Raw genomic sequence first — 24,347 nt, 5'->3', positions numbered from 1 at the left:
CGTACCCACTGTGTTAAACACGTTACATAATTACTAATTCTCACAATTCTACAAAGCAGATATGAGCGTCCCCTTCTCACAGACAAGGGGAAAACTCAGAACGAGCTGACTCAGGATCACGTGGTTCAGTGGCAGCACGTGCAGGCAAACCCAAGTCAAGAAACTACACCCCTTCATATATGTACCAAATCAACTGCCACCAATTAACACACAGCGGCGGGGTCAATACTCAGGGAACTCAACACACTTTTCAGCTTTATGGTGCTCCAGAGGCAGCTTCTAGCTGTTTTATAAAATCCCGGCTCACTGGTTTCTAACACTAGAAGAAAAGGCCGATTTTGCCATTGTTTGCACAGCAAGTCTGAAATGTTCACAGCGAGATAACAGAATAAAACTATGATATAAGCAGAAAAATTTTTCCAGGTAGAAAGACATAATGGACATTGTGCTATTCTGAAGCATTAAGCAAAGAAATCAAAATAAAATCACATTGTTTAAGCCTTATTTTTCAAACAGAAAAATTAAGACTGTAAAAAGTTGCAACAGCGCCACCTATGGCTAAAAAGACCTTCCAGGTTGCCGGGAAACATGCAACACAAAAATTGACTGTAGGATGAGAAACGAGAATCAGGTAACTAGAAGCTTATGTAGCATATACTGCACTTTGCTTCGGGGGAATGGACGGGTATTCAGTATTTAATCTGATATTGCTAATACTCCTAAATATAAACAAAATACATAGGCTCATGGAAATTCATCTTAGAAGTGGAAAGATTCCAGTCCAGCCACTTCATTTTACATGAGGGGAGACTGAGACCTGAGATCTGTCCTCCTGGCAATCAGCAGCAAAGCTCTCCTAGGTCTCATGTCTTGCACTGTAGTAAAAACCAACAGAACTGTACTACGCCTATATTCATAGAAGTCACGTCTGTATTTCTCCAACAGTAGGTAATCTAAGTATCTTGCAAAATAGTTCTCAAAGAGCCAGAAAATGATACAAGTTTGTTGAAATACAAAAACATTTATTTACATATTAAAACAGCATGAGCTTTATTCTCTCTATTAAAAAAGTGACATGTCAAATCAAAATTTTGAAATTTTAAAACCTGAAAAGAGTGCAGAAAAAAATCAAAATATTCTTTAATCACAAAAGAGAGAAGCTTATTCCCTGAAAATAATCAATGTGGATTTTTCTAAACTTAATGGTTCTGGTCAGAATCCCGAGAAATTAAATGTCTGATGGATGGTTACACGGCAACATGAATTCTGAGCTGTAACAATACACATTCTGTGTAAATAATCTTCAAGGTCGTCTGCTTAAGGCAATTTAAGTAGTCCCTGTCTCACTAGAATGACACAGATTTCAATAAAGCTTCATACTGCACTTATAAAAAAACTGAATCCTAGTTTCTTTAAGCCATATTAATGTATATCATATATATACATATTGAATATGCATCAGAAATAAGCTACACTTTTTAGTATTCAGAGTTGATACTTCTAAACTATCAGTCACTGTGACAGCACATTTTTATTAAGCACCTATACGGTGCTTTGTATACAAGGCGTCCAGCTCTCACAGTCAGACAAGGTAAACCATATTACTCAAATTTCACAAATGATGAAATATACTTAAGCCAGGTAAACAACTAAGATATTCATCATCAGGAAAGAAAAGAGTAAGGATTTTACTTACAATACTCACTGACAAAGTTTTCTTTCATACTAAGACTACATAAAACAAATTCAGTGTTTGGAAATTTTTCAGTAAATAAACACCACTAGAAAAAAACAAGTAACATCATTAGCAACAGTTGGACTTTCAAAGACCACTTCTCTCTTGCACAATAGTTATTTTAAATGTTTTGTTTTTAGTTCTCACAAAGCACTAAATTAAAAAAATATTACCTTTAAAGTCATTACCTGAGAATAAAACATTTGTGAAAATGTACAATTTTAATTTATGTCACTCTGCCTCACATTCTCACTGGTGTCTCTCCTTTGAAGACCTCATCAGGCTGAGATAGCTAAAATCGGTCATTTATGGACTCACAGGAGTTCGGGAAAACACTCAACGGGAGGCTGATTAGAGGAGCAATTGAGAATTCATCCTGTGCAGCCTGGATTCCAGCATCGAGCTAGCCACTGCCAGCTGCGTGTGATTTGGGGCAAGCTGACCCATCTCTCAATCCCTCAGCTACAAAAAAGGAGACACTGATACCTACAATCAAACACCTGCTATGAAGTAAAATATGAGCAAAGCATTTTAGCCTCAGTTAGGCGTCCACTCACAGCGAGTTTGGTCATATGATGAGGAGGATGGCAGTTAATAAATTAAGCTCGACCAAACAGGAGATATCACCTTAAAGGAGAAACATTCTAAGTCCATGAGAATTTCCTTTTGGATGGATTGCAGAATATTCTATAGATTTTTTTTTAATAAACCAAATTTTGTCCATTAATTGTAGATTTACAGGTTCATGGACAAGTCTCCAGAAAAAGAATTAGAGGCCTCTAACCTCTGAAAACTAAGATGTAAATTTTAAAAAAAATCAGGGAAGAGATTATACCTCATTTGGGAGAGTATGTTCTTAGCATGCATGAGGCCCTCAGTTCAGTCCCCAGTAACTCCATCTAAAAACTTTGTTTTGTAAGAAATAGAGAATTAAAGCAAAAAGATGGAGGAATAGGGAATTTTTTAGAGACTCATCTCAGATTTAAGATGGGGAAGAAACCATCCAATTCTCAGAAGAAATCTTGAGGACTATGTAAACTGGATCTGAGATGTCTAGTCTTTTAACATTATTCATGAAATCATATTACCAAGTCTTAAAACTACCTGATAAACCACAGTGGTGATACTGATCATAACAGCTACCATCACGTATCGAGCTCCGGCTAGGACTGCTCTGCTCTGACATCTCTGCACCTCAGGCCTCACCAGGCGGAGAGCACTAAATTCGGTCATTTATGAGCATCTCGTGTAAGTCCTCCATTTCTGCTTCTCACTCTCCCCTCACCAGCTCCTCTGAGGGAAGCACTGTTATCATCTTCCCCACCCACAGATAAGGCCACAGAGGCACAGAGACTAAACCTGTTCCAGGCCACATTGGCATTAAAGGACGTCTGTATTTCTGCTGTTTTGCTTTTCACAAAGGAATCTGAGATATCAATTCAAGGCAGACTGTTAAATAATCAAGTCTGTCAGGTCTTCACCTCAAAGAGCAGATACTATAAATTCCTGATGTAGGATGAGGCTGCCGCCACAAACTGACTCAGCTTGAAATTAATATCCAAGATGAAGCAGCGGATACACGTAAATATTCACGATTGTCAACTCTGCTCACGGGTCTGGGCCCTTCACTGCCTGAAAGGGGGTGAAATCCCCACCCGTGTCTGGGAGGGAAGCCCGGCTCTTCCCGGGCTCACCCAGGCTTCATGGGCTATTTACCCCCACAGACTAGCCTCAACGGTTAAAAGCTCTCAAGATTTTTACACCAGGCAAAACTGAAAGACATTTCTGCAGATGGAGCACTTCTCAGGCTTAAATTTTTTTGCCTACACACAGCCAGAGGGAGAAAAGGAACAGAACTCTACAAAGTCTCTGACCCTCACCACTCACAGGAGTAGAATGACCACAGCAGAAGATGGCACTTCACATTGCAGAATGAGAACAAAATAAAGATGCCCCAACGACAGGCACTCCCAGACACAGCGCTCAGCAGTCTTCTGCACAATCACGGTTGTGCAGCCCTCATCAACTTCTATTTCCAGAACACTTCATCAGCCCAAAAGAATCCCCCTATCACTAGCATTCACTCCCTAATCCCCCTCCACTCAGCCCCTTCCAACCATCACCTGCTCTCTGCCTCTGCATGTGCCTATTCTGGGCATTTCAGATCACTGAAATCAACAATTTGTGACCGTTTGTGTCTGCTTCCTTTCAAATAACAAGCTGTTATCAAGGCTTGTATATTTTGAAGTGGTATCAGCATCTCTTTCTTTTTTTTTTTTGGAAACGTTAAAGATTATTAGAAGGTGGTAAGTACTATCAAAAAGAGTAGAGTGGAGCATAAGTGATTGGGTTTCAAACGGAAAAGTGTGGGTTGAAGAGTCAGGGTGGAATTCCCAAAACAGGTGGCTTTTTCATTCTCCTCTTTTTTTTTCTTTTTTACTCACTCTTAATTGTGAATAATGTTCCACTACATGGAGATACTACATTCTGTTCATCCATTCAGCAGCTATTTATGGACGAGGTCCAGAAAAATGAGTGTAAGAGGTGACTAGCATGGATGGCATTTAAGCAAAGGGCAAAATGTGCTTTCAAAAAAAAAGCCAACAAACAGAGGCACAAGGAAATTCAGTGCGTTTCTGAGCAAAGTGCTTGCTTGCTTCGGCAGGACTACCGTGCAGGGCTGGGGAGGATATTGGCAGGAATCACGGTGAGGGAGTCACCTGAGAAGACACCCCACTGCAAGCAGCTCAGCCAATCCTCCTCCCTCATCCTGTATTGTTAGAGCAATGTGTCTAGGTTACTCTTATTTCAATTAATAGCACTTTAACTGCACATCTGATCATCTCCATCAGACCACATTACCTCCAAGTCACAGAAAATAATTCACTGACTGGAGCAGCACCAGGACATAACGGTGATGGATCAGGGAGTCCTACAGCATTCCAGCCTGCAGGCACAAACCCCACATGTGCCCTGGTGATGTCCAGAAAATAAAATGCATGGAAATATCTCACTGCTGGTACACGACATCTGACCTCAAATTGCCCGAAAATCATGCTGGCAAAGCACTACTCAACCTTCTCAGTACAAAAAAAAAAAAAAAAGCTAAGAAGGCAAATTTAGGCTCTTCCATTGAAAACCAGCAGCCACCACTGCCAGTATTTCAGCTGGAATGCTCCTGACTTTGAAAACCACTGCGCAGTTACTTTTCAAGCGTGAAACTGATATATATATACCACGTAGATGATATTGCAGTAGGATTTTTCTTTTCAAAATTTCCAGTTGCAACATTAGCACAAGAAAGTTTATGTTTAGGCTTTAAAAAAAATCAATTATCCTCCACTTTCTTAATTTTGAACTTATTATTATTTTATAAATGGAGCTATGGTGCGTATTTTAAAACCTTTTGATTTCTGAAAACAAGACCTTTATGACCTCACTATTTCAGAGCAAACTTTAACGATTCTGAGAGGTGGGGCCTGGGGCGCTCACTAACAGCTCTTTAAATACTGGCAAGGATGTGCTATTAAGTAATGCAATGGCTCTAACTCCACATTAGCTCAGAAAGCAAAGAAACCACACCAAAGTCTTCCTTAAATATTTTTATATTCCTATTCTTTTGAATATTAAAGTTCTTAAAATATATGATGTTTTTTGAAAAAGACAACAGCTGTATTAATTTTCCTCTCACCAAGAAAGCAGTCTTTATCAGGAATAAAAACCCCTATGGAAATCAAAATGACAGGACGTTTCTAGCTAAGTGAACATCCAGATATGAACACAAACCTAAATCCTACCAGATCTCACTCGAAGGAGCTCAACAAAGGCCTGGGCAACCCGGGAGATTAGCTCTTTTGTTCCAAATGTTGGCTGAGCTAAGATCATCACACTAGGCATGGAAGGAGAGAAGAGGAATGTCCACCTGGCGGCCTCCATCCGTTTCCTTCCAGCCACAAGGTGCCTCTAGGGCAGCCCCGGTAACAAGCCCCACATAAGGAAAGCCGGCATCCACACTGCCCCTGCCGTCCCGAAGTAGCCCCGATGCCCATATCCCAGCCTGTGAATGGTCTTCTAATGATCCCCCAGTTGGTGGCACCCTCCCCCTCTTCCCCGCTACACACAGATACACAGAGCCATGACAGCCTTCCCAAAGCACAAATTTGATTACATCAATCCCACTTCAAACACTTCAGAGGCTCCCTGGTAGAGTTCTAGCCCCACCCCAGGCCCTGCTCGCCCAGTCTCATCTCAGGACATAGGTCCCCAGTGACCTCAGGAGCCCCCAGACCTGCTCCTACTTCCCACTTGCCTCCAGGCTCATTTTGACTGTTTCCCAAGGAAGCCTTCCCTCCCTCCAACCTCCACAATTTGTTCCTCTCTTCCTAAAACATTCTAGGCTAAGTCAACTTCTGACAATGCTAAGTTCTCAAGAAGCAAATACATTTTGCTTACTAATGTGGCTACACTCTGTCTCCCCTAGACTCACTGAAGTGCACGTGTTATGAATAAATGAATGACGGGTTGGGTCTCAAAGGGACTGACATACCTGCTCTCGCCCATCCCGACCCTTTTGTCTGTAGTATATCTGAAGCAAAACCAGAAGTACCTTTCCTTAGGGTCACTTGCTGTTGACACCCTTCACTGCCTACTGTGTCAGTTCTAGTAAAACTCAACTTCTTCCAAAGCCCTACACCACGGACTCTCTCCAGTGTCCTCCCCAGCAGGGGCTCCCTCCACCCTGGACCGCACAGGGCACTCTCCCCAGGTCCCCACGCCAAAAGCCTCCAGGCCTCTACCCGGGCTGCACCTGCGACCTGAGCCACATTCTTGACTCCTTCTCCTGGCTGACTCTTACTCTGTCCTCACAACTGAATGTAGAGCCCATTTCTTCCAGGAAGTCCTCTCTGATAATGTCCTTTAGGTCTTGTCTGGCCTCTATCTATAGCAGCAGTACATGGTGACCAACTGGGTGTTTGCCCGCTCCTTTGAGTCCACGAACCCTTGGGGGCCACGTGGGAAGGAGTGAGAGATTACAAGACGGGTGGGGGAAGCAAAACGCAAAAATCACAGCCCAAGTCCCAAATTCAAGGATACATTCTCAGAAAAAACTATAAACTATTTCACACGGGTCCAATTTGGCTACTATTTTTGTGGCTTGGGGACAGCAAAAACTTGGTGTTCTAGTCCAAAACCCAGGTTACATGCAAAGAAATGTATATATTCATATCCAAAGGAAACCAGAGCTGCTCAACAACAGTTTGCAGTTAGAACTGAAAGGAAATTTGATAAAGGCAATCTCTCTCTCTCTCTTCTTCCTTTTCTAGCATCATATAATTTTAGAAGTATTTGCGTGACTAACAGATGGCTACAGCCCGTGATTCTGCACTGAAGTGTTCGGGGCTGAGGAAGCCCAGATTACATTCACTCTGTAAGTGCAATCACACCAACACACTGATAGGTGCCGTGAGTGGTGCAGCTGATGTTCCAAAGCAGGCAACATTATTCTGTAAGAGAACTCTAAATAGAAAGGAAGAAATGCAATGTCCTGTACTCAATTTCATTTGTAATATGGGCCATTAACTGATAGTATATCTTGACTAATGAAACCCAAAAATAAATTGTCAACGTCGATTTTCTTCATCTGACCGTTTTATGCTAACATCGGATATTAAACCCTCACTCCATACGGAAAGCTCAGGCCTATGCTGCAGCACAGTTACATCCCGTGGAAGAAAGCGGATCAAGGGAGAATTGGAGAGTTTCCCTTCAGAAGCTGCGAAGTGTGGTTTTGAACCTGTACATCATTTGCAACCACGACATCGACAAAGGAGTTAGACGTTACCTCTGTGGGGCGAAAATCACTGCGTGCTTCAGAACCATCAAACAACGCTGAGCTTTGTAAAACGGTCCAGAGGCGCTTAAATCATACTTTTCCTGAAAGGCTCCAAAACTGACCCACTTCACCATTCCAGGTATAACAGGGAAGTACTGGAAACAGTAGAGAGAACATGCCCTTGAAGTCTGACAAGGCCCTGCTTGAATCCTGCTACAGCATTTACTAGCCGCTAAATGGACCAATTCCTTAACCCCTCTGAGAAGGCTTCCCAAACCGCAAAAGGGGGCTGCCACCGCCCACCTGGGAGGCATGGATGTGAATGCAACACGCAAGTAGGGCGGCCGACTGGTACCTGACACGGGGCCTGGCTAGTTTCCCTCCGCTGCCCTTCTCCCCCTTTAAACTTGCACTGTTCCCCCGGTAATGATCAAGCCCCTGAAACAGACTACCCGTATCTTCTGTGTATCCCTGGATACATGCCTTACCCTTAGGAGGCCAGAAAAACAACTGCCTCCTCCCAAGTCACTAACAATGTTCTTAAGAGTCTGGGTATTTTTAACTCTATTTTTCAGGGAGACTATTCCAGAACTTTCCAAGCACCATTCTCCAGGTTGGCTCCCCTCCCAGTTCCCATCCCTTCTCACCTCAGATCCTCTGTCTAACTGCCTTCTGTTCATGGGAAAACGAGTCCGGTATGGTGGGGCTCCCAAGGCCTCCCTCCCTCCCTCACAGGTGATTGTGACAAACTTCTCCCCACTCCTCACTCCAACTCTAGCTTCTGAGGAGTCTATCCTCCCGGACCCTGCAGACTCTGCACCTTCCCAAGACGCACACTTGGCCATGACCCTCCCTTCAGATTTCTTCCTGGCTGGTCCTGCCCAGCCCCCGGCCCCTTAAGGATAACTGGCATTGCTTTGACAATGGCAAACGCCACTGACTGACACACCAAAGCTGCATGGTCTGGGCTTTCCTCCAATCCAGACACAGTCCTACCCCACCTCAGCCTCAGTCTGCAGCCCTCGAGATGATCTAATTCACATGCAAGGCTGTGAACAGCAGCTAAGAATGTATCTCTAGTACGGCTCCTTCACCTGAGCCCCAGGCTCATCGACCCGAGTGCCTCTTTGAAGTCCTAACTTGGATGACAAATGGCATCTTAAAAATGCCTCATGTCCACCATTTACTCTGGAATTCCATTCCTGGCAGGTATCTCCCAGACTCCCCATTTTAGTAACAGCCCCAGCACCCACCGAGGTGTCTGAGGTCACATTCAATTTCCACTGTTCCGTCCCCCCCAGCCCTGCCCTGGAATCAGTCCGTCAATAAGCCCATCTCAAGTGTAGTTCTGCATGGACCATGGCCGGAAACACACAAACTCACAGCATGGTGCACTAACAGTCCTCCGTAGGGTGCTCCCTGGAGGGGGAGGCATCTCCTGCCGCTGTTCACCTCAGAAGGCACTGGATTCTCACACAGGAGTCCCAGGAGGAGGGACTCAAGGTTCTCCCGTGGTCTGAGCTTTGAAGGGCCCAAGGTCTGGGGGAGCTCCTAATTAGCAGACACACTTGCCAATGAGCAGATGAGGATGAGGGAACCCATGCAAGGCTGTTATCACTTCAACTCATGGGCTCTCAGGGGCCACGGGAAAGGCCTGTGTCCAAGGTACAGCCCGGCCATCACAGATCCCAGCCTGCATTTGCCAACCCGGACAGCCTAGACTCCATCTACTTGTGACACTTACTTCTGTTCTGTTCCCCACCCAGAATGTGATGGACTCATTCAGATATTCTGGCCTGTCTCAAGCGAGACAAATTCAGTGAAAAATGAAGTGTCCACATTTGGACCAGAGCATGAAAGGAGAAACAAGGCCTCATGTTCAGCATGATGGTGGTGACCAAACAATTCCGCCAGGTGAGATGAACCAGGGTAGGGGTGAGAATCCAAGGTCCTAGGTCTGCCAAATCATCTTCTTTCACGGTTGTCTGGGGTGTTGGAGACTGACTAACACAAACTAACGACACGGCCGTCAGTGGTGGACGTCAGCTGCAACAGAAACGGATTCAGCTCTTTACTGCCAACATGGGTTAAAAGTAAAGGCCGAGGCAGGGAGGTCTGCACGGCTGCTGAGGCAAACCACAGACCCAGCTCTGAATGCCCACTGGCTGGAGCAGAGAGGAAGCTACGGCCCTTTTAGCAGTCCCTGTGTCCAACAGATCCAGGTGAGCCAGCTACTTAGGAGAAGGCCATGTTGTCCTGATACTCAGAAAAACCAGCCTCGTAAAGGGAACAAAATAGTGGCATGGATTTTAGACCCAATTCTGCCCCTTTATGAAGGCAAAGTAATGTAAATGGCACGGGGAAGTTGAATGTAAAAAAAAAAAAATTAAAGAACCAAACGGTGACCACTTCCTCCAACAGCGGCCCCTGCAGCTGTCACCTCCGTGGCGGCCACTTCCTCTCCAGTGACCGCCGGCCAGGAAGCGCCGTCACGCACGTCACACAGCGACAGCCAGGAACCGCGTGCCGAGCACGTTTGTGTAAAAGCAGGAATCGAGCAAAATGCTGCAGAATTAAACCTTACAAGTTTAAATACTCCATGAAAAGAATGCCTCAGCAGCCGCCTAAATCAAATCGCATCTTACTTCTACAAAACAATCAAACAAATTTAATAAGAGCGCATTTGTCACCAAATAAAAGGACGACCAAACATGTTCCTCAAAAGCAAGGATTTCAACAGGTATCAAACACCAGTGGGTGATGAGCTAACAAAGCAAATATTCCAAAAAATTAGAAAATTAAAAAATGACTAAGATAATAGATAGATCAAAACAGCTGTTAAGTTGTTGCTTTTTAAAGCGATGGAGACGCACGGAGGGCAATCTGGCTATTTCCAATGCAGGGTGTGCACAGCCCACATTTTCAGAAGCAACAACATGTTCACTGGGCAGTACAAGTGAAAAAGGAATAAAGAAAAAAGAAAAGAGGAACAAGAGAAAATTAGAAACACACAAGAACAAAAATGATTTTGACTGCATGTACAAGAATTTACGTGAGTGTGTGAGGTCAGGGACGTGGGGATGGTGAGACCCACCCTCACCTCCTGCTCCAGGGAAAGCAGGGGCCTGAGGGGAGCGGCGCTGCCAGGGGACCACAACGTGTTCAGCGCCCCTAACCAAAATTCCACCTACAAGCGTCGAGGCAGCTTTTGAGCTACAAATTTTGGTCGCATTTCAGTCTGGACAGATTTACTCACTTCCACCAAGAGTAGCAGGAGAGAATGAGGCTCTGCTCCTGCACCAAAGCATTGTTTAAAAAATTAATGACTGTGGAATAGTAAAAGCAACAATGGAGTAGAAGTGACTGGAGGAGAATATGCTTGACCCTAGCTCACTGGCCGCGTTATCTCACTGACGTTCAGATGCTGGCTGAGCCCTTATGGTACCAGAACAGACAGACCCACAAGGAGGGAAGTTTAATGCGCTGAACCACTGTGGGCTAAGTACACATCCGGCTACTACGCTAAGTCCCAAGGGCAGACTTCAAAAGGCAAAAACAAGCTGGCATTTTCTGGTGGGTCTGCAGACTCAGAGACAAGCATTTGTTGAGCAAAAATGTCACCAGTGCCTCCTATGACAAAAGAAGTGGCACTGGCGTGGGGTCTGGGGCAGGGCTCCAGGCTTCCACTTCTCACTCATCAGTCTGTCCAGGGGGAGAAGAAGGTCCCTGCTTAGGTTTCGCTGATGAACCTACCTTGACTAATGTCTGGGGCCTCAGCAGGAGTTGACAGATGAGGTGAACGGAGCCAGACTCTGTGTAGCACGGTGCTGGCAGCTATGCCCTCAGCAGTGCCCAGGCTCCTAAACATGTCAGCTCATCTCCAAGTAGTAGATGGGGATTGCGGGCATGTAGATCACAGGGCCCTGTGAGGACAAGTACAGATCATGGCCACGACATGCCTCTCCTCTTCCTTAAGCCATAGAGGTATGTCCGGGGAGGAACAGAATATTCATCCAGAGCTTGCTAGGTGGGCTCTCGCAGGTGGGACTCGGGTCCCCCGTGCTTTTCACTCACAGGGCTGGTCTAGACATTCTATTTATCAATTCTCTAGCATCTTCTCCTCCAACTTACCAACAACCAGAAAGTAGGATCTGATCTTACGTAAGTTCAAGAATCACAGAGCACCTCCTCCAAAGCGGGCCTGGTAGCACATGCCAGGTCCTCTGACCGTCACCTGTGGGACCACCATGAGCCCTCTCCAGACTCAAGGACAGAGACCGTAGGCTAGGGGGACACAGCTTCCCTCACTCACCCCAGAAAAGGGGGACCACGTCTCGGCAAAGGCATCTCACCCTCTTCTGCCCGAGGGACAGCACGATAGATACACAGGGAAACAGAGCAGAAGGTGGGGGGGAAGGCAGCCCAGAAGAGCTCGTCTGTACTTCCGAGGCAAAGTGGGGCCTTTGACTTAATCACAGGGACAAACTGAGAATGAACATTTCCCTGCTCTGTCCCAAACACCGTGATACGCCTTTCCCTGCATAAGGAGTTCATTCAGAAGTCCCTGGCGGTGTTTCTGATGTCCTAACATGGCATGGTGGCTGTCGGGCAGGAAGAGACTGCCTGAGCTGAAAAGGTGCTGGGCCTGGGAGGCAGGTGACAGCGGATCCAGCAGCAGCTAAACCAGCGCCTCGTTTTGCCTCTCGGGGTTCAGCATCTCATCTATAAGCAAAGGGATGAGACTGTCCCAGGACAGGCTGCCCAACAGAAATGAAATGAGAGCCATGTAAAGAAAGTTTCCCAGTTGCCACGTTTAAAATTTTAAACAAAGAAACAAACCAACAAACAAAAAACAAATACTAGAATGTGATTTTAAGAACAGATCTTACTTAATCTACTGTATGTTAAATACTATCATTTTGACATGTAATCAATATAGGAAGTAAAGGGATAGTTTATGTACTTTTACTAGACAAGCCTCAGCGTCTAATGTGCATTTGACCTACAGCACATCTCAGCTCAGTCCAGCCTCCTCCCCAGTGCTCCTAGCATCCGTGGCTTTGGCTACTTTCTTGGACAGCAACTCCAGGGTTCCCACCATGTTCCTGGCTGTAAAGCGGGAGTAAGGGTCCACACTAACCCTAAAAGGATCTCTCTGAAACAAAGGCGGATTCTCTTTGAAATATCTGTAAAGCGGCGGGCTGCACCTCCCCTCCCCTTGGCTACAAGACAGACTTCTTCCTTGCTGATCCCTTTCTGGATGTAGGGAAGCAATCCGGCACACAGCCAGGGTGGGCTGGCCTCCAGGTAAACTTACCTGCTCTCTGTGTTCAGTCTCATGAATTCCTCCTTCTCAAACGGGATGCAGAGGAGGGGGATCTTGTCCCCAGATATCTTGGGGCCACCATCCAGCCACTTGGACTTGAGCAAGATGAAGAGTGAGTCAGTGAAGTCCTCGATCCTCTTCTCCACCACCCTGCAGTCCTCTTAGTTTGAAGGCAACTTCGGTGCGCGGCTGCTCGGCTACCTCCCCATGCTGCACAAAGACAAAAGCTAAGAGTCATTGAACGAGGTGCCATACAGCCCCTCTGCACGTGCAGCTTCTCGAAGGCCTTGGCAGAGAGACAGTCGGTAATGGTGACAAGGCCCACGACCTTGCGGTGGGTCTGGAAGATGCTCCACCCATTGTCGGGCACATAGTGGTGCCTGTAGTGCATACAGTGTGTCCACTGTGAGCCGCATGGGCTGATATGGCTCACCAAGGTGAGTAGCTGATAGATGCAAAAGAAATTCTCCTCTGAGATGATCTCTATGGATTGGACCACAACGGGACGAGTCTGGTGGTCCTCAGCACACTGCACGTAGTCAGGGATGCTCATGTTGCAGGCCCTGCCGAGAGGGGAGAGGAGATCGAGGTACATAATCTGCTGTGTGCTACGGGCCCATCTGGGTTGCGGTGACCTGGTGTGTACCAGCCAGAAAGCAAGGGAAGCCAAAGCAAATCCAACGGTACAGTTTGTCCTCAGAGTCTGCACATGGCCACTGTAGCTCGGATCACATTACCCAGCTTTTGGCCTAGGCTTCCTGCCTCTGCAGAGAAGGGTCAGTTCTTATTTTATATTTCCAAGCACCTAGCAAGGCCCTGATGCAAAGTCACTGCTCAAAAATGCTGAATAAAGAAATGAACAAAGGAAATGCTTTCCCCAACCCCCTTCAGCAGAATATAAAGAAAAGGACCACAGTAGGATCAAAAGATCTGGATTTCTATCCAATTTATTTGAACCCTTAAGCTTCATAATAATGGATAAGAAAACTTGCCTTGGGGAAGAGTGTACAGTTCAGTGATAGAGCACATGCTTAGCATGTATGACGTCCTGGGTTCAAACCCCAGTACCTCATTTTAAAAATGAAACAAATAAATACACCTAATTACCCAGCTGAAAATGTATTTTTTAATTCAAAAGTCTAAAAGCACCTTGCAATTGACATAACATTGTAAACTTGACTATACTTCATTTAAAAAAAAATCTTTGCCTTAGAAGAATATATCTGGATTACAGATGTGTTCAAATGTAAAATGCCTAGGGTACCACCTGCATAAAAGGAGGTGACTGTTCAAATGTTCTATCCCTCCTTTATGAGCTATACTTCCTTTGGGTGGGTTATAAACTCACAGAGCTAATTTTCTCAGATTAAAAATATTAATATTACCTGATTCTCAATACTGCTGAAGAATCAGATAACCCTAAGAAAGCATCTGACCCACAGAGATTACTCAATAAATGTTTGTTGAATGAATGAATAAATATTCAAAGTGAACGCTGCTCCCTGCCACAAGCCATCATAATGGTACTGCCTGGAAATCCCAAGCCCATGTTCACCCGACTCTGCACTAACAATGTGGGTGACCTGGGCAGGCCTGTGTGCTTCTCTAAGCCCCAGTTTAATCATGAATAGAAATAACGGCAATAACACAAACCTCAAATTGTTAGTGAGTCAGTAATTAATTGTACCCCAACACTGCAAGATGGAACCATTAAGAAAACTGGGCAAAGTGTCCACATGCCCTCTCCATATAATCTCTTACTACCACATGGGAATCTACATTACATCTCAAAATAAGAAGTCTAATATTTTAAAGAGGTCATTGAGGTTAGGTGAGCTCACTGTCTCAAATAAGGAACACACAGTACAAATAGGACAATGCCCAGCCCATGAGATACACTCAGTTAACATTCCCACTGAACCCGCTAGTCTCTCCAACTTCAGAGCAAGAGGATGGGTCCTCGTGGCAACAGGCCGCAGCACCTGAAGCTAACAAAGCTAATGGTGTCCACTTAAAAGAGCCCCTGTCACCACCCTTGTTCTAATTTTCTATTTGTAATTTTTTTCTTTTCATTAAATTGAAACTCCCAATTGCATAGAATTCTTACCAGATATCATGATGGCAGCCCTTCAAAACCTGACCACAGAGATCATGATGGCAGCCCTTCTTGGTGAAACAATAAAATGAAGAGCCATTTCCACAAGACCTCTGTGTAAATCTACTAGGGAACTTCATCCTGGACTGAGGAAGAGGACTGGGGAGTAGCGGGTAAACTGGGGCATGGAGAAATAGGGGCCACCTGTCCCACGATGGACTTTAGACTCACCCTCACCCTCCAGGAACTTCAAAATACACACAGACAGAGTGCTATGGACAAGAAGTTTTTTTTAAACAAATCCCTGAATCCCTAGCAGATCTTGTTTCTACCGAGACACAAATGTCTTATGTGTATAATGTTTCACAGAAGCCTTAAAATATTATCACCCCAACTTGACCCATCAAGAAACTGAGGTAGAAAAGTTTATCACATTCTACAAGATTAGAGAGAGGCCACATCAGACACCGTATTTAAATCCAAGTCCCTGCTCGAGTGCTCACACTAGAAAGTGTCACATACTGCCCCTTTCCTGCCCTCTCCCTGCAATAAATCCCTGAAGAGTCTTTTCTGTGTCACCTGGAATCAAACTCACATCAATTTTTCACAAAGAGCTATGTAACTCCTTAGAGGATTTATCAAAATCTAAAGGGTTGGGTTGATAGGAGAAATTTGCATTTTCTGTTTCTCAAAGGAAACATGGCTTTAAAAGAAACTGAAAAGTACTTATCTAGTCTAAGCCCTCATTGTGCACAGGAAGAAACGGAGGCTCAGAGGAGAAGAGGAAAGGGCGTTATTAACAAATATTGCCTCAGCGCGGCACCAAGCCAGCCCTGGGCACTTCTAGGGGAGGATCTGGAAGGCCCAGGAGAATGAGTGTTAGAAAATAGAAAGAGAAGAAGCATATAAGGCCCCGTCTCTACACCACCATACCATGAATTTCCACCAATTACCCAGTATGGGTGCAGCCAATATTAAGGTTGTCTAAACAGGTTATTGAAACCTGGAATTCTCAACTATAGTGGAAATTCCAGCATTTACTGTGCTTTTTTCCCAGTCCAACCATCAATTCTGTGGACACTCTGTACCCAGGGACTACACGAGGCCTGGAGTTCTCCCAATTACAGATCTCTATTACCACGTGTGCAAACCACATAAAGGCTACCAGAAGAAAAGCGCCCACCGATAAAATGGAATTACTGAAACCGAAAGCAGCCAAAGAACATATATTACTAGGAAAAACGGTGCTCCTAGAAATGGACTCATGGACATAGACAGCAAACTGTGTTTAGCAGGCAGGAAAGGGGGGATTAACAGATACAAATTAGTAAATATAAAATAAATGACAAGGACCTGCTATATAACACAGGGAAATATATTCAATTTCTTGTAATGAGTTATACTAAAAACAATCTAAAACATATGTATATACATATGCATATGTTTATAACTGAATCTCTGCTGTACACCTGAAACTAACATTGTAAATTGACTACACTTAAATAAAAAATAATTTAAAAAAATAAGTAAAAGTAAAAGCAACGCCATTAAGAAAAAGTAAAAGAATACTCTAATCCCCTTAGCTGTAGGTGGTGGAGAATTCTGGTTGCAAGCACCAAGTCCACTGGATCACTCCAGCACTGGCTGTCACTCTTTCTGACCATCAGAGAGTCACTTGCTTCACTGAGGTTACTTTTCTCTTCTGTGAAAGGCTACAGCTGCAACTAACGATGTATAGAATCTCATCATTCACAAGCCCAACAAGTAGTGAGGACTTCCCATGGGCCCGGCTCTGGACAGAGGAAAAGATAGGGTCCGAGATATATTCATGGGTAGAAGAAGTTTATGCCTTAAAGACATTAATTCTTCCTGTTTTGATAGACAGATTCATTGCAATTCTGATTAGAATTCCTACCAGATTTTTCTTGGAATGTAACAAGTGAATTTATGGTCAAGAATAGCCAAGAAATTTCTTTAGAACCACCACTGGGGAGGGGTGGATAGGTCATTAATTTCCACTGCTCTTTCTGAAGGGATAAAAACGTTCTGGAATAATAATGGTTGCACCACTGTGAATATGCTAAAAGCTGCTGAATTGTACCATTTAAATGGATGGAATTCATGGTGTGTGAACTATATCACAATAACACTGTTACATGAAGAAATATTTCTTGACAATTATTTTTCTGTTTATACCACTAGTCTATCACACAATTTAAGAAAAACAAAAAACCAAAACAAACCAAACAGTGCCAGGAGCTCTTTAGGACTGCAATATCCCTGGGTCTCCAAGGCCTCTGGTGGTGCTGTTCCTCTTAACACACACTAGCTGGGCTGGGCTAGTTAGGGACTGTAACTATCTTTTTAAAATCGAGGATCACTCCTTTCACCCTGGGAGAGGGAAGGAAGGAGGATGTCACAGCCTCATGCCTTCAGCTCATTTTTAACAGAACCAAGCCCTGCTTTCACCACTGTAATCACTCTCACTATAAAAACACGTGACATCAACAAGCACAGCCATGATAACACCTGAAAGTGTTCAAGGTACTTACCTGCAGCAGAAAAACTGAGGGAGGAGACAGAAGCTCGCTCAGCACTGAGACTCCCTTTTCCCGACTCCAACTGGAGAAGCAGGGCGTTACAGCCTGAGGCTCTCAGCCCAGGGAGCAGTGCCCGCGCCACTGAGCTGGTCCTCCGGGAGCCGGAAAGGGAGAGGAGGGCTGCCCCGGGGGGGAGGGAAAGGGGAGGGACGGGGGCTGCAGCCCTGCTCGGAGGCCAGCGCCAGCCCCAGCCCCAGCCCCAGCCCCAGCCCCCCGCCCCGTCCGAGTCCGCAGTCCCCGCCCGCCCGGACACAGCCCTCCCAGGGGCGTGAACGGGCCGGCGGCCAAGGAGAGGAAGCCAGGGAGGAGAGGACTCGCGGGCGGGAGAGGGGAAGGGGACGCCAGCCGCGGACTGAGGGGATCCCGGCTGGGTGAGAGGTGGCAGGTGCACACCTGGCCCTTGGCAGCTGTGGCCGGGGCGCCGGGGCAGGTGGCGCGGGTAGAGGGGTCTGGCCTGAGCAATTCATCTGAACACGGGCTGACTGGCGCCCTTGGGGACTGTGACAGGCGGACCGCCCTCCCGCAACCGCCTGAGCACTTTTCCGGGAGCCCCCCACCTTGCACTTCCACAGCCAGAGGCCCCGGCCCCAGACAGGAACCAAAGGCCTACCGGGCGACAGAGTTGAGAAAACTTTGGGCCCGATCCCCGGCTAGGATATGGAGCTTCCAACCAGCGGACCACTTGGCACTGACTGCGCATGCGCAGGAGGGCCAGCGATCCTCTCTGGGTTCTGTGAGAGAAGGTGGGACAGGGAGGGAGGGAGAAGATGGGAGCGGGTGGAGAGGACGGGAAAATTGGAGAGATACAGATGGACACGATGAGCAGAGAGTAGGGAGGGATCTGGAGAGGGGAGGGTCTTAGCGGAGTTGGAGAGAAAAAGCTTTACCTCTGGGGCACCCCTAGGCGGCAGACCTGCCTCTGTACCCTTCTGTAACCCTTCAAGTCCCGCAGCTCAAGTTTTACCTCCCTGATCCAGCCCTCCATCGGATGCTTCTGCAGAAACCCTATGGGGATCACACCCATTGCCCCCACGCGGACCTGGGTTTTCTCTTGCTCTGAGAACCAAGCACCCGCAGGTGTTGTCGCTCAGAACTACCTTGGGAAAGGTACATAATCCCCTTTTACACGCTGGGAAACAGGCAGGCAGGATCACTGCCTTAGCTCCACTGTCCCAGGTGTTGGGCTGGCGGGGAGCGGGATGGTACAAGATCAGAGCCCCAGACAGAGCAGACTGCCTGAGTGTTGGTGCATAGTCCCCATCCCTCCTGGGTAAACCATACCCAACCCTAGTGGAAACATCAAGGGCTCACAGTAGTTCCCTGGGTGTGGGAGAGCTGTCCTCATGTGAAGGAAAAGTCCAGCTGGGCTAACAAGCTAAGTCACAAATCTAAGTGTGATTAGTGTCGGTTTAATGATCTAAATTCTGCTGGGCTATCTCATATATCTGAAGTTTAGTGTCAGTTTATTGGGCTAACAACCTAACTCGTAATTCCAAGCTCAACAAGTGTCAGTAATGTGATCTACTACAAATTGATAAGCTCCAGTGTACTGATTCCTTGCTTTTTGTTCTTTGAGCCTTATTGGCTAATTCCCCCTTACTTGTAATTAAGCCTTTAAAACCTCATGTGCACGTCTTGGAGGTGCTCAGAACTTCGGAGCAGGAGCCCCTCTGAGCCCACCGGCATAATACTTCTGAGTACACCAACACCCCGATTGGTGCTTTTCTTGGCTGGCCTGTTTCCATAACACTCAGCTCCAGTGCCCAGCTTTCTAGGTAGATAGGAGTGTTACCAAGTCGAAATTCTTTCTCCTCAGTGCAGGACAGGACAATAAGTTGGGAGACCAGATGTTGGGGCATGGAATAGCAAGTTTCTGTAGACCTAGATGGCAAACTAATGTCCTGGAAAACCATCTCCCCAAGTCACAATTCAGGCTCCTTTCCTATGTGCTTGGTTGTTGCAAACTTCTTAGTGTAGGAATTCCTTCTTCTTAGAATCCTTTCTTCTTACAGCTATCTGCGTGGGTCAGATCCCTGCAATCCTCCAACAAAACAAAAGTTATTTTCTATTATGCAATTTGCTATCTTTTAATGAATGAAAAAGTGTTAAATATCCTTAAAGGTCAGAGCCTTCAGAATCGGATCTCCTGTTTATTTCAGGCTCTAGGCAACATTGTTTTACAAGCAAGATGAAGCCTAGGAGACAGAGCATAGGGTTAAATTCAAAGGAACAGATCTAATATGGAGTCAGACTTGTTCTGTTCTATTACCCGGCCAGAAGCCACTTGAGGATTTAAATCCCTTTAAGTTAAAAATAACTAAAATTTTAAAGGAATTTACATACATATGTGGGAATGTGCAAAGCATATCTGGAACAGCACCCAAAGGATAGCAAACAGTGGCATCTCCAGAGAGGGCTGAAAGAACAGATGATGAGGGAAAACTTCTTTCACTTGTGTATTTTTGTGCTGTGTTTGAGTTTTTTTTTTTTAACCATTTGCTTGTATTTCTTTTTCAGTTAAAAAAAATGTGTAATGGAACAAAGGAGTAACTAGCATAGCAAATACAGCAGCCATGGAATCACTAAGTCATCACTTTTGATTTAAGCCAGAAAGCATTTATTGACTCTCTCCAATGTGCAGTCGTGTTTTAAGAATTCTTTTAATATAATTATTATTATTAGCATTATTATTACTACTAATACTGTTACTACTATTAATATTACTATTATTACTATTATTTTATGGAATAATAACACGGTTTATCTCACCCCTGCCCATGGCTGGTGAAAAACCAACTGAGTTTTTCTTGAGTTGTTTTCCAAGGAGTAGAGATGAGTTTATAAACAGAACACATCTTCAGGGTAAAACAGGCAGAGTGCTTTTCCAGCAGGCCAGACAGCTATGAAGGGTTTTCAACAGAGGCGCCCAGAAGCTGAGAGAGAATGCCTCCAGGACACTACAAAAAGCTGCCCAAACTGCCTTCTCCATGGCACTACTGAAATAGGAAAGAACAAATCTGACTCCATATTTGATCTGTACCTTTGACTTTAACAAAGCCAAGTTAATATGCTCCGGTCTTTTCATGGGTTTGATGTCACAGAGGAGATGGACAGGTCAACAAGGAACCACTCTGCCGTGATTACAGAGCCGGAGAAAGGGATGGACTGCAAGATGTATGACGCAGCAGCAACTGTGCCCGTGCTTCTAGGCAGGTATCCAAAATCGCCTCGACAAGGTGTCAAACACTTGTGCCCACGTCCTCATCAACAGACATGTATTAAAGACAAATGGAAACATATAAAAGTCCAATACCCTTGCTGGGTACACCGTCCAAAGAAAAAAGTCTCAGTTTGACAACTGGCCATCTCGGTTCCCTGGGATTCATTCTTGAAGAACCTTAAAAACCACTCCTCTGTCTTCAAGAAGTGCTGCATATTTGTCCTATCTTTGGCTCAGGGATGGAGCACGTTCAAGTGAACTTTAATGTCTGCACAGATTTGACTGTCTTACTCCAGGTTCACTTGTCCATTCCAAAGAGGCCTGAGCTAAGTTCATCATCCGTAAGATCTATTCCCTCCAGGGACAGCTCATTGAGCCTGCAATTAAAAGCCAAGTGAACAAGACTGTCCTCAGCTAAAAAGTTCACCCACCCTTCACTGTTTCTTAATCTCCTCTCCTGACTAATTGCAACAGACTAACTCCTCCCTCACCAAGATAACCAACTATGTCATTTTATCTCCCCAAAAAGAAAGTGAGGTCCATAAAAGAAGAGACAACTTCATAGTCACCTCTGAATTCGTAGCATATAGAAATGTCAATAAATAGAACTATGATTATGGCTTCTTTCCTTTAAAACCTTTCAGGTTATTTGAATGAGACCTTGGAAGAGAGGTGTTTGCTGTCCAGTATCTTGATCCACAAGACTCTGGAGGCCATTTTCGGAATGGCTGTTCACTGATTCATTCAAAACACAACTTATCAATCAAGGAGTAGCTGTGCTTTTCTGCCAGGAGTTTGTGGTCACTCTCATGCCAGAACAGCTTTAAACTATATCCTTATTTTGGATTTGTTATTTTTCCCCTCTTCCAACAAAATTGACTTTCCTTACTTTCTTGTCTTGAGGAATTTTTTTTTTCCTCTTTCACCCTTTAGTAAACCAAGATCCTCAGGATGGGCTTGGCCTATAATATGAACCCCCATCCAACTCCTAGTGTGAGAGGCCTGGGGCTCACATCCTGCCCTCCTGTCAAGGCAACTGAAAATCAGTTCAGGAGCGAACCAATACCCGAGGGATTCTAAGGCTCGCATATCTCCCAGAAACCCTGCTTTCTCGTTTTTCTTGGCTTCTGAGAATTTCCCCTCACTTTCTTGACAATTAGTTGTGCAGCTTGAAAGATGAGGAAGGAAGGTTTTATTTCTTAACCAGCATTTTAAGGAACTTGTGTAATGAAACTTTTCACGAGTTTCTAGAACCCTCCATTGCCGAGATAGAAAACACACTAGACATTTTCTAAATTTAGCTCTCATGTGCATTTTTTCTTTGCTTTTGTTTTCTTAACTGTTAACAGACATTTTTTAATTAAAAAAATATAAGGCCCCAAAAAGGATAGAACACTGAAGGGGCAAACAAAATTAAAGGGCAAAGACAGAAAAATGATAACTACTCTACAAATTTAATATAATACATACACTATGTATCAGATCAGCACTTCTCAGTAACAGCTTATTGAAACATGACCATGAGGTAAAATTACTCTCCTGTCAGGACATGGCCAACAGAAAATACAATTAAACCAACAAACTAATATTCTAAGTCTGGCAAAGTACAGAAGGCTACAAGCTAAATGTGTCTTCTTCTGGAAAAGAGGGAGACACACCAGCTCTTTTCTGTGGAGCCTGAGCCCACGGGAGGACGGTGAAGTGAGCTCTGTAAGTACCCAATTAGCAAACTGAGTGATGAATAAATAGACGTGAGCTTTGATGACAGAGCTGATACTAATATTCATTTGTCCTGTAAAGTATGACTTCCGTTCAGTGATCAATACTTCGGCATCCTCAGGAGTTGACTTTATGGGAAAATGCACAGCCTGGGCCCAGACCTCCTCTTTCAGCTCGTGACACTGCACGTAGATGTCACAAGGACACCTCCAACTCCACCTGCAAAGAGCTGACTTCATGGTGCTCCTCCCATAGCCGTCCTGCCCAGGGCCTCTGGTCGGGGGGTAAGGTCTCCATGCCTCTCCCAACTCAGGCCCATCACTCACAGATGTGAATGGACCCCTCCTTCAGGGCCCAGATATCCTCAGTCACCGAATCCCACCACCCACACCTGAGCTACCAGATACTCACTGACACTCACTCAGCCCTGACTCTGTGCTGGGGACCACGCTGCACACTGCAAACGTTATCTCACTGGATCTCCACAACAGTCCTGGGAATTGGGTACATCACTGCTTCAATTGACTATATAAATTGTTTCACTTCCTTGCGTGCGTCATTCAAACTGACACGGCTACTGAGCCACAAGCCTGGGCCTGAAAACAACTTGAAACTTGAACACTGCTACACCTCGCAGCCACCCTACTCTGACTCATCACATCACCTCCTGCCAAGCCTTCTAAATGTTTCTAAGCATTCTACAAGACAAAAGTGAACTACGAGATCACCCCACTCTCCTACTTAAAATCTGTCAATGATGGTCCACTGCCTTTAGGAGAAAGCCCCACCGGGCTTGAGCACAGCCTAAGGCCCCAGCATCCGCGTTCCCTGCGCGGCCGCGCCGCCTCACCCACTACGCAGCTCTACACGTGCCTTGTCTAGGACAGGGATGCTGACTCCGCACAACCCAGGGCTTGTCTCACTAGAACAATGATCATTTTCTTCAGTGTTCATCTTCTTCTTTGCTGACCCTCAGAAAAATGTTTTCTCATGATGAATCAATATCTTTTTCCTTATAACTTCCCATCAGTGATAATGAGCTCCCCCCAAAAGAGAGACCTAATTGTCAGTCTCCTTATCTGTAAAGTGAGAATAACAAGGAAATATGTGAGGTTTTATGAGAAATAATATTCATGTGAAGCTGAGGGACAATTCCATCATACAATAAGCACTCAATATGTGCTTAATTAATATTAATAAGAATATATTGCATTCCAGCAACCTTCAATCAATGTTTTATGACATTGTCCAACAGACTACTGACAAACTGTTGGACGATCCCCTTTGAACAGATCAGCACAAGCGTACTGGGAGAGGTAAGCGCTGACTCCAGTTGCAGCTGCAGCCACCCAGCACTACGGGGCAGGGGCAGTTTGCTCAAGCTCTTACATGTTGCTTGAGCATTTAGTTGTCATTATTGATTAAAGACAGGTGTTCTTTAGTCAAAGCTCCTGAAACTTAAATCTTCAATGATTGATGCAAATTAGGTTTCAAGATCAATACTCTCACTAGAAATTATTTGAAAATCATAGTCTTAGCTACTCCGCACATCAATAGGGCATGTTCTTAATATATCTGACTAAATACACCGAAAGGGTTGTTTAAAAGAAATTACGATGAAGCCATTCTGAATAAGCTCCAGTATCATCTGCACAAAGCCCCACCCAAGGGTCTCATTTCACATTTCCACATAGGTGTTCAGGTAGCTTAACTTGGGTCTTGGTTTCTTATAACACGGGGCGGGGAATAGTTGTGGATAGATTTATGTAGCAAATATATACCTAGGGTATTTGCTGTTAAGGACTTCTAGAAATAAGAA

General features: G+C 45.1%; 1 protein-coding gene across 1 annotated transcript in view; it reads right to left on the bottom strand.

Annotated features, from left to right (window-relative positions):
* LOC140699569 (trafficking protein particle complex subunit 9-like) overlaps nucleotides 1-24,347 on the bottom strand; it is a 206,355-nt gene that overhangs the window by 120,743 nt on the left and 61,265 nt on the right. The window contains exon 8 of the mRNA XM_072972222.1: nucleotides 12,886-13,104. Within this exon, the coding sequence (XP_072828323.1) occupies nucleotides 12,886-12,908 (23 nt within the window). The 5' untranslated portion in view covers nucleotides 12,909-13,104. The remainder of the gene's footprint in view (nucleotides 1-12,885; nucleotides 13,105-24,347) is intronic.

Source organism: Vicugna pacos, chromosome 11 (assembly GCF_048564905.1).
Source record: "Vicugna pacos chromosome 11, VicPac4, whole genome shotgun sequence".
Lineage (NCBI taxonomy): Eukaryota > Metazoa > Chordata > Mammalia > Artiodactyla > Camelidae > Vicugna > Vicugna pacos.
Note: the sequence above shows the minus strand (reverse complement) of the source record. Positions and strands in the feature narration are given on the sequence as shown.